We start from the raw sequence: 10,949 nt of genomic DNA on the forward strand, positions 1-10,949 counted from the left end.
CCCCCTCTCTCACCAAAAGAATCTCAATTTGTCACATTATTCCCTATCATAAGTTAATTCCATGAAGACCATGCACATATGCAATGGAAGCACCACCTTAATCAAGCTTTGCTGCTCTTAAGTTACTTGAAAGCTGAAGCAGTAGGTTGCAATTACCAGTAACTGGCTAACTGCTTGACATATGTGCATGAAAATTCATTAGGGATCGCTATCACCAATTGCAAGTATTAGAAATTGATCAATCGCCCTCAATTTTCCAACAGAAAACAAAAAGAATACTCACAGCTGTATTCTGAACAAGTGTCATCAAATATTGCATCTCTCCTGTTGCCGTTTCTTTAAGGTGATTCGGAGGTGTAACTTCTGACTCCAGTCTAAAAATAAGAGCAAGAAACACAATAAGCTCACAAAATCTTACTATGGTACGTATCTGGCATTGGGCGAAAAAAAAAGGATTTACCTTGCAAAATAACGATCCAAATTGTGCCACCGAGGATCCTTACAATGATTACCAAAACGAACCACCTCTCCTGAAAATACTTTCAACTCTTGCCTGTTCAATTGACAATTTGACATCAGAGCCAAAACCAATTTTCTTTAAGGAGGAGCAAAAAATTTAGCAAAAAAAATCCTTACAAAAAAACAGTTACAACATTTGAAATCTTAAAAAAGATATTTTTAAGAGGGCATATATATACACCTTTTGTCAGCTGCAGCAAGCATTAGGAGCTCACCCATATCTTTGGAAACCAAATTCTGAACACCTTCAGATCGGAACACTACTTTCAAGTGCTTTACATTCTGTTCTGAGAGAGACTGCATGAGATTGGAACCTTTGACAACTGTATTGGCGACCTCAAAAGCCAGAATAGATATTCTATTGCCTTTCTTAGTAACTCCAGATATAAAACCACTGTTGGAGTTCAAACTGGTCATACTGCTACCAAGTGTGTCGAGAACCTCCACTGCCTTCCCGAGTCCAGCTGTACTGGCTCTGCCCAAAATTGAGCTCACATCCGAAACCTGCGATAAAGTATATAGCTATAAAAGATACTTCTTATAACAGTTTTAAAACAAAAAAGTTTGGACAAAAAAGGATGAGAGTGGAAATTTTTTTCTTTTTTTTTTTTTTCATTTTGGTTTAATCTCTACAACCCAGATGCAGTGTAATTATCTCTTCATTAATCAGCAATTCTACAAAGACGTTAAAAGGGTCTTTTGGAGACAATTGTTCAATTCCACTGTTTTTTTCGGCTTTTTTATTGTACAAAAATTGCTCCCCCCCCCTCCTTTCAGTTCTCTAGTCACTTATCCCTGTCTAAGTGATGAAATATGACTTTTGTATTCATCTTTCCTTTCCCCAACTCCTTTCAATAGGAACAGGATGCTAATTTTGGTTACCATTTGATAAACTCGATGCACATTAAACTTGAATAAGCAAAAAAGAAACATCATATCCTAGGACTTCACCATTGTGTGTCTCTTCATGTAAAAGTTTTTTTTTTTTTTCTTTTGGGACTAAACATACAAAGAATTGGCTTATTAGAAGAAAACAGTATAGAAACAAAGCAGAAGGCAGATAAAATGGCCCCATTAGAAAACAGTATATTCACAAATCAGTGATTTTAGGAGCAATTTATGCGCAGCATCATAAAAAGTTGTTGCTCCTCTAAAACCATAAAAATTTATTTAACAACAATTCATAGTAAAAAGCATCCAATCAGTAAAGAAGCATTCATCTATACAATTTCCAATTAGTGAGAACAATGAAGCTGTCCAGGAAATCACTTGCCTTCGTTTGATCTGCCGGCTTCGACTTATTGGTCTTTGATTTTTGTGACAGATTCTTCGACAATTTCCGCTCTTTTGAGGACACTGAACATGAACTGAGACCCTTCTCACACAATGTAGATTCTCCCTTGCATGGCTTCTTTTCAATATCCTCCACAATTGGAGTGGTCTTATTTTTGCTCGGCGCCTTCGGATTGTACTCAAACTGTTTGTGATCATTTTCCTCAGAGCCATTGTCATCAAAGGAAAGCTCATTGAGTGAGTTACCTCGATCAGCACCAATAGAACAAACCCCACCCATCCTAAAGAAGTATCCTCAGATTTTTTTTTTCTGTTTTTTTTGTTTATTTGACCCTCAATTCTTCTTCTTTTCTTCAATGCTAATTACAATGGAACCTGTTAAAACAGGGAGTAATTGGCGAATTACGCCGAAAATTTCATAAGCTTATAAAGTGAGAACTCCAATCCACCCAACACAAACCTGTAATCATCAAAAGAACAACAAAATCGCAAGGAAAAAAGCAATTTTTAGTATCGAAATAAGTAAGCGAAAGAGACCCAATTCGCCGAAACCAAAATTGTTTCATGCAAAATGCAAAACCGATATCCCAAATCCACAAATGGGTCGAGGGGGACAATGTAAAACCCCCAAAAGACCCAATTTTCGCAGGATCTAACATGAAAAATCGCAAAAGAGAGAGAGGGGGAGGAGGAGGAGGAAGAGAACTAACCTTAGGAGGTGAGAACAAGTCGAAGAAGGGGAATGGGCGATTGATGGGGATTAAATGGAGAAAAAAGAGTCAAAGATTGTAGAAGGGAGAAGATACGTTGGGAGAGACGAGTCGGGGGAGGGGGAATAGAGCAAAATGGTAAAAAATGAGGGGGCTTTTAATGTTAAATGGCTAAAATACAACGTTGAAGCACCAAATCCACTAAGAAAAATAAAAATAAAAATAAAATATAATATATATATAATTATTTTTTAATATTAAACCCAACTCTCCTCCCGCGTTGACCGTCGACAGAGTTGGAGCCAGTCAAACCCAAACACCAGCCGTGTATTAGTTCTCATAATATTTTTTTATGTAACAGTGCAATAATTTTTTTTTTTTCACCAAAAAAATGAAGTAAATTGAACATTTATTTGCTTTAATTCCAGTACCTTATGGAAAATAGTAAAAAATGTTAAAGAAACACAATTGCCTTTCCCTCTAATTAAGTACTTTTATATATTAATACGGAGACTAGACATAAGTCTTAAATTTAAACTTACGTGAGTTCTCCAATTCTCAAACTCACAATGGGCACCTAAATATCTAGCATTAGAGTAATAATGATTTGATCATTTTCATTATTTAGGTTTAGTTTGGTATTAAGATCTATCTAACGTTATTAGATAAAATAGAGTTAGAATAAAAGCATATAGGAATATACTTCTGCGTTTTTCGGTGGGATAGCAAAAAATATATCGAAACTGACTCATCACAATATGCGGAACGCAATATTACGTACGGAAACAAATATGATATTCTTTCATCGTACTTTCTCATTCTCCGTAATTCCAAACGAAACCTAATCTTTTTTTCGTAATCTCTCTTATATTATTCTCAGTAAACCAAAAAATTTCCACCATGCATTGATGAGATTTATAGATTCTTCACACATGTAGTTGGTGGATGAGATGATTTTCCATTTACCCTAACTAGAATAATCGATCGGGAATTTGCAACGCAAGTAAATGAAAATTTAGTGTGTGAATAATTAAAAAATGGGTTATTGATCCTCCGTCTAAGTGAAATTGACTAGTGTTAACTTATAAAATAAAAAATAAAATGAGAAAAACTCAGATGATCGAATTAATTAATATTGCTTGATCCATCTATCCATTGGCTCGAATGGCAACACCTAGAACAACTAATTAAACCACCCTGCAACAAATCATCCTGCAAAATAATCCTAAAAAGAAAAAAGGTTTTCACGAGGATCTTCCGAAATCGAATTATACTTTAGAGTTTTGATCGAACAAGATTAATTATAAAACAAAATTTTCATGTTTGCGGCCATACGAATCAAATTAGAATATGCTCCTTAATCATCCTTTTCAACCCATATAATAATTTGCTAAGCATGTACGTGGTTTCATTCAAACCATATGAAACCCTACTTAGTTAAAATAATAAGCAGCAATTTCCCATCTAATTCTCATGGACCAAACAAATTGAGTAAGAGTTATTTATTTATTTATTTATTACATGGCATCCTTTTATTGACCTGTGCATATTTGATTTATTTGGTTTTTAGTTTTATATGTACTATTTGAGCCGCGTCATTTTGATACGGGACTTGATATAAGCATATGTTAAGAAATTGCCTCTTACATGCTCGTTGACCATCGACTTGGTTGTTCCAGTCAACTTTTTGGCTAATAAGAATGACTCGACAGGGGAGAAAAGAATGAAGCGAAAGTTTTGAGAATCGTAACAACTTTCAAAAAAAAAAGAAAAAAAGAAAAAGAAGTAGGAACACGTGGAGAAAAAAATAGCACAATGTGTAGCACAACAAGTCAACAAGTTATGATCACTTTTATTCTATTTCTTTTATTTGCTAAATATCAAATATTAAAATACTATTTTATGGTATTTTTTTAAGTTTTTATGTAAAGTAATAAAATTATTATATTCTCTACCGACTACTGGCGTTATCTTCCGTTTTGTCAAATCTCGTGTAAGGGAATATTATATTGTCACTAGTGAGCACCTGTAACAATCTCTTAAAATGTTTTGGTTTTTGGAATAGATTTAGTAACCCAATATTAATTTTCCTTTTTTAAAAAAGAAAAGTCATCTCCAACCACTTTAAACTAATACACAAATAATTTAAAACTTTAATGCGTTTCCACAAATTAATTAATTCCTAATTTCCGAGAAGCCTCTACGACGGTTGAACAATCTGAAAAGAATCACTGAAAGAGAATTATTCTCGAGTTACTCTCCAACGTGATTACTTAAGCACGTCCATACACTTGCATTTGTACACCGCTATTTTGTACGAAAAGTCAAATATTAAAAAGAAAACAGGGTTAAATAATTCATGCCCCACGTGTTTATTTGGTCAACTCTTTTGAGGCTATGTATAGAGATGGTTTATGAGGACATGTTAAAGCATAAGACGCTTAATTAATTGCCAAGTGTTTACAGGCTGGTAATAATAGGATTAAATAAAAATTAGCCACCGAATTTAAATATAACTTTTATAGAACAATTTATTAATGCACCCTTCATCTAAGTCTATCAATTAGAGCAACACGCGGAGGACAGGTGGCGAGGTAAATGCACAGCAAGTTCCACGAGGGGTTAGATATTGACCGGATAGGACCGGATCTGAGTCAAATTGAAAAAAAAAAAAAAAACACTCATTTCAAACGCGGATCAATCGAGAAAAGCTAAAGCCCGAGCTCAGCCCAGATTTTCAGATCCGGCACGGCACGACCCGGCACAGCACGACCCGTTAAAGCTGAAGCTGAGCAGGTCAGGTCGGGACGGTCACGGAGTTGGGTCTAGAGGAAAAGAAGCCCTCTCAAAGTTTCATCCCCCAGGTACCAAGCACCAGAAGCAGAAACCCAACAGGCTTATCTCCACTTGTGTCAAATATAGCTGCTGATGTTTGGATATTCTCATGCTTACGATAACCTTTACATAGGCCCTTTTTTCTTTTTTCTTTTTTTAACCTTGAGGTAATGCTCTCTTCCTGTACCAAGTCAATGATTCTCACCTTAAAAATGTATATTTGCAAATGCTAAGCATCTTTCCACAAGGATAAATAAGATATCTATAAAGCACCAATCAGAAATAATCAGCAGAAGAAAGATTCAAGAAGTAGTTCACCAATCAATACAGTGGAAGAACAAACAACACCTCACTTGTGACATAGATATTCGAATGTTTACAAATTCAAAGAATACCTTCAAAAAAAGAAAACACGTTAGCGCATTCGTCGACATCGGATGATATGCAAGGCAAGAAATAACTGTAGCATAGATTAGTAAACCAGAATTCAGAAAGATAATGTTGATTAAGTAAAAGCAGAACCCTAGGAGATACTAACAATGCTTATCTCGTAAGATAATAATACCATGAGAATATTTAATACTTGTCAGGATGCTTCGGCGTAGTGCTGTCAAGTTATAATTAGGTGGTGATATTTTGGTAATTCTTGATAACAACGAGGTATCTGCTACAAAGAATTGATTTAAATTCTGCAGTAAAGTGAGCAGCGAAATCCGTCACGAAGGAGCGAACCTCATTTATCAGTGAGACTAGGAAAAAGTAGCTGCCTCCTCAATATTAATGTATATTACCATCATGTGGGCACAACATTTTCACAGCTCGAGGATATCATAATCCAAGACTGAATCAACAATCGACTTCTGACTTGCCTGCTTTAAGATTTCTTCTTTAATAACGAAACATTTGGCCCTATGAAAAACAAATGGACCAATAAAGTTAGATTTATGTAGATACAAATACATGTATACGGTTATAACCAAATTTCAATAATTATTGCAATGAAATTCAACTATTAATTTCACTAGTTACTGCAAATCCTGAGGGCTTACTAAACAAAGTTACCTTTCGAGAACATCTTCCTACTGATTGGACTTCAACACCAGGTCTTCCAATTCATCAGCAATCGCCGCATAGCAAAAGAAGTATTGATCCTAGAAGCCATCAGATTAATAGATCAGAATGAGACTAGTCATAGGTATGGGATAAAAGGGAAACAAAACACTCTGCATGGAATTAATGATCTCTTGAGTTCAGCAGATTTGTTAGTAAACTGTCGTTGGGTGGTCCAAAACGTTCCCCAGACAATCTTCTACAATGGAATAATTAGTAGCCAGCGTCTCTGTATTCTGATAGAATTAGTGCAACATTATTGTTGTGGTGATCAGTCTCATTGTTCCTTCTAACGTCAGTGTAGAGAAATAAAGGTTGTTAGACCAGAAAAATGTTCTAAGAGAAGATCACAAATTCAGTACTCAGTAGTGACTGCAAATAAATTAGAAAAATAATATTATTTTTTTCCATTAGAATAATCATATTTTTCCTGTTTTACTCTAATTTCTGATGTATCAACACCATCTACATTCTATAGAGCATAGACAAGTAAATCTTAATTAATTGTTCAACTGAAGCATATAAGGACAGGCGTGGGAGTTTGACATTTTACCATTGTCTGGACCATTCCACTGCGCTGAGATCTAAAATCAGCAACAGTTTTCACAAGATCTAAAGAAGACATGTCACCAAGGAGAATCCGTTGGATAGTATTGTGAATGGTACAGTATGTACCAGTTCTTCCAATACCTGCACTGAGTAAGTGAGAACATAAACTGCATTAGAAAGAGAAAATCACAAACATTTGTACTATTGAATGAAGTATAAAAGAGATTTTGAAGCAAACCTGCAGTGAACAACTATAGGACCGAGATCTGGGGGGACGTGATATAACATTTTAAAGATTTCTCGTACAGTTACTGTATACTCAGGAGTTCCATGATCAGGCCATTCAGGGTACTGGATATGGAGAACAGGCAGTGCAGGCTCTCCTGACTGTAGTAAAGAATTAGATAGATAAACATGATTAAAAAAAAAAAAAAGCGAAGTTAACAATCATAGAGACTGATCCTGCTAAAAGCAGGAGTACAACGAACAAAACCTATTAATCTATATACCTACACAAGGCCGACATAGAAACACAAGCGCACTGATATATATGCCCACTCAAGCAGACACACACAAGTAAGAGAATGAAGGAAAAGGACATGTAGGAGGATGGATGTCACACAAAGGAGAAGGACATAAAGTGCTGATGCGCTTAAGTGTCTGATGAGCATCCATTTTGAAAGCTTACTTAAATCGTGGCAGTCTTCACTAAAAAGAAACATGTTTATTGCAAAGTTTGAAGTTTCTTTGTACTTCAAAGTCATTACTTTAAATATCTTTACCTCTTTCTATGCATTTAAATAGCTTTACTTCTTATGGACCAACAAATATGGCCTTATCTAGTCTAGAAATAATAGGTTGTTATAGTCATAATGTTGTTAAGTAATATTCATCATCGAAGGCACAAGAAGAACCCAAATAAGAGTGCCAGGTAAGTAGTCCGTGCTTTAGCACATTTGAGATTCTAATGCAAAATGTCATTGAAAACCTATACCTCTGTGCATACATCGTCAGATAATCAGCGTACGCAAAATGTCATTGAAAACCTATACTTCTGTGCATACATCATTAGATAATCAGCATGTCAAATCACAATCCAACACCAAAAAATCTGACCTATCCAATTATCGGCTTATCAGAGTTCTGGTTTTCATTTATACAATCAAAGAGTAATTGATCAACAACATCAATCAAAAGTAATGATCACAAAGGAAGTCATATGGTGTCACAAAGTGGCAATTGCTTGCGGTTAACCCTTCTTTACATCAATCCATGATTTCATAAGTGTTTCATGTATCCCACAATTCTTGAATCTATAATGACAAAGAAAAAGGAAAAAGGAAAAAAACGATTATCCTAGTGTCAGGATGAGTTAACAAGTAGATACACCAATTCTATTGCAGCTACCAAAAGTAATTCTTCTACCGGAAGAATGGTCGGTCACTTGCAAAAATTGACTGCATTTTCTAGTATGGTTTTGGAGGGTAAGCCTACCATATACGAATTGTGTACACTTCACATCTTACTAGGAGGAAGAACGAAGCAAGGCATGAAGATCAAACAACAGCTCTGGATGTATATAGATAATTAAAAGATGAAATGTTAAAATTAGATTCCTTTACCTCCTTGCGTTGAACCTCCAAACAACGGAGCACTAATGAAGAGGAAGTCACTTTAGTAGTCTTGGCCAGAACATTTACTGTTCCAAATTCTCTTAACCCATTCTCTACTTGGATATAATCGGCACATTTTCCCATCATCTGCCATTATTTGCATATAAGATACTGTTATAATTGCAGGAATTTTATAGAGGGAATTGCTGAAATTATATTATCACTAAAAGGATGATTGATACAACAAAAAGATGTCACCATTTCTATGATAAAAAATTGCAATTTAGATGCAATTCAAGCACCTTTGGATTGTCAAAGAGAGTAAGCATAACAATCGCAGGGCAGTGATATTGGATGATCATCTCCCAGAAATCTTCAAATGTCTCAGGAAGTGGACCCTGGGCTGCAATAAACTGTGAAACCTTCCCAGTGGAACCACTCTGCATTTCAGGCGTAGCAATCATAAGAAAGACGTAAATGAAATGCATGCAACAGACAGCAAATAGTTTGCTATACTGTCAAAGCCTGAACAACCAATGTGAGTTTACCGTAACAAAGCTTGCATTGATGTAGCCATCCCCCACAGATCTGTTGTCTTTTGTTGAATTAAGTATTACCCGGGCATTGTCAACTAAGAAATGGAACAAAAAATAAAGTTAATCATACCCATTTACAAAACATGCCTCTAAAGTACACATTGGCGCGCGCGCGCGCGCAGAGAGAGAGAGAGAGAGAGAGAGAGAGAGAGAGAGAGAGAGATCTTCTATACTCATCTCATCGAAAAAAAAGAAATATTTAGTGTAGTGAAAATTACACGGCAAGACGTCTATATAGCGGTTTTTGTCCAAGTTGGCATTTTCAAGAGCAACAGTACACCTTCTTATAGTCTCATCCCTTGTTAGCCTCATGGCCTGTAGATCAGAAACGTGTTCATCCAATCATATTAACCATTAAGGAAAGTAGAAACAGACTGCATAATTATCATGGCCAACACAGATTTATTAAGCAAGAAATATATTGATCCAAAACTTGGCCATTTTTTTTGAGGCAATTAGAGCTATAGTTTTACAAGTAATCCCACCCAAAAAAAAAACAAAAAAACAAAAAGAGGACGATTGGATTAGGTAACTCAGCATTCTAGCATGAAAATTCTCTGGGAATTATTATAAGGATCGATACGAGGGAAATGTGAATATAAAAAGAGTGAAGGCATAATCAAGATTGGTATTTCTGTTTTTGGATGCTGAGTTTGTGGGAGAAATAGCAGCCCTTCAATGAACTAAGATAGAGCAAACCAGCCTACAAATTCTGGAGGATTACACATTGATAATACTTTATGGTGCTCCAAATAAGCCATCTACAATCAGAAAATATCAGCTTTAAGGAGAAATGTTCCACTATATATGCAAAGCAGGAAAAAAGGCCCATACGCACCTGAACTTTGACCCAATTGCAGATCATCTAGTGTCTAAAGAATTTCAATTTACTGCAGTTTGTTTCAATCTATCACGAAGCCATAATCTTCTACCAAGTGTTCTAACGACCGTCAGCATTTGACTGCCACGTGAGGGACAGAATACTTCTAAAACTTTTCAAGTCTACCAGCACCAAAGTTTTAAAGTTTGAGCGGTGATTCATAAGTTCGGTATCTCACATATTTTTCACACTGTCGTGCTTCGAAACTTGACAGATATTCATGCAAGATGGTTAATTGAAACATACTAATTGCTCACAAACAAAATTTCAAATTTTTGTGTCGATTTACAATCCTGTAGCTTTTTTCTCATATAAAATGACATTAAACTTCCATTTAACTCAAAATGAACGTAACTGGAACCTCGATTCTTCCACAGAGATATAAGCAACACAAATCAAATTAAAACTTGGGTAAGCTGAGTAAAATTAGGAGAATAAAGGAATCATAGGTCCGCAAAGCGACCTGAAGCTTGTCGAATTCCTGGGCGATCTTCGAGCGATTTCGGAGCTCCTTCCTGAAGAAGGCGAGGGCTTCGGAGCAGTACTTCAGCTGGTCACGCGAAAGGCGGAGCGGCGGCGGATCACGGGCGAGGTCGTGCGGGTTGAAGGCGCCACCCCCGGCGAGGGAGGAGGAGGGCGAGGCCGCGCCCGCGCCCTTGGATGCTGCGGCCATCGCCGATCTGCGTCCGCCGCCGCCGCCGCGCCCCGTCGAGTTCCCCGTCGCTTCGGGATCACGCTTGCGCTCTCTCTCTCTCTCTCTCTCTCTGCTTTATCTTTCTCGGGAGCGAGACGAGCGTGGATCGACCCGCACTCACGGGCGCGGAGGGCCTCTTTATTGAGGTCT

At 36.6% G+C, this 10,949-nt stretch overlaps 2 protein-coding genes across 7 annotated transcripts in view; both read right to left on the reverse strand.

The window, feature by feature from the left end:
• LOC109723275 overlaps nt 1-2,667 on the reverse strand; it is a 5,633-nt gene extending 2,966 nt beyond the window's left edge. Inside the window, exons 1-5 of one of the 2 annotated variants that reach the window (XM_020251598.1) lie at nt 2,523-2,667; nt 1,793-2,272; nt 701-1,023; nt 461-553; nt 284-374 (exon numbers count right to left, since the gene is read on the reverse strand). In XM_020251598.1, the coding sequence (XP_020107187.1) occupies nt 284-374; nt 461-553; nt 701-1,023; nt 1,793-2,092 (807 nt within the window). In that variant the 5' untranslated portion in view covers nt 2,093-2,272; nt 2,523-2,667. The remainder of the gene's footprint in view (nt 1-283; nt 375-460; nt 554-700; nt 1,024-1,792; nt 2,273-2,522) is intronic. The other variant, XM_020251599.1, reaches the window with a different exon arrangement.
• On the reverse strand, nt 5,005-10,921 carry LOC109723138 (protein-tyrosine-phosphatase PTP1). Of its 5 annotated transcripts, XR_002219628.1 has the most exons (11): nt 10,569-10,920; nt 9,444-9,540; nt 9,178-9,260; nt 8,932-9,069; nt 8,639-8,776; nt 7,255-7,403; nt 7,021-7,162; nt 6,420-6,508; nt 6,090-6,266; nt 5,676-5,752; nt 5,005-5,538 (listed from the first exon to the last, which is right to left on the reverse strand). XR_002219628.1 is itself a non-coding variant. In XM_020251366.1 (9 exons), exons 1-8 carry the CDS (start codon nt 10,776-10,778, stop codon nt 6,437-6,439), a joined length of 1,029 nt encoding a protein of 342 aa, XP_020106955.1. In that variant the 5' UTR covers nt 10,779-10,920; the 3' UTR covers nt 5,654-6,266; nt 6,420-6,436. The 5 variants fall into 5 exon arrangements, 1 of the variants encoding a protein (XP_020106955.1); XR_002219626.1 differs by lacking the exon at nt 5,676-5,752 and having other exon boundaries at nt 5,028-5,538; nt 5,753-6,266; XR_002219627.1 differs by lacking the exon at nt 5,005-5,538 and having other exon boundaries at nt 5,604-5,752.

The sequence above is a fragment of the Ananas comosus genome, linkage group 17, assembly GCF_001540865.1.
Source record: "Ananas comosus cultivar F153 linkage group 17, ASM154086v1, whole genome shotgun sequence".
In the NCBI taxonomy this organism is placed as follows: Eukaryota; Viridiplantae; Streptophyta; class Magnoliopsida; order Poales; family Bromeliaceae; genus Ananas; species Ananas comosus.

Excerpts from the sequence above, each read along its gene's own strand:
- LOC109723138 (XM_020251366.1), bottom strand. The coding sequence starts at position 10,778 with ATGGCCGCAGCATCCAAGGGCGCGGGCGCGGCCTCGCCCTCCTCCTCC. Across the intron at positions 9,541-10,568 it reads AGGAATTCGACAAGCTTCAG|GCCATGAGGCTAACAAGGGA; the intron begins GTCGCTTTGCGG and ends TCTGATCTACAG. Across the intron at positions 6,509-7,020 it reads GTGGAATGGTCCAGACAATG|GATCAATACTTCTTTTGCTA; the intron begins GTAAAATGTCAA and ends GATGGCTTCTAG.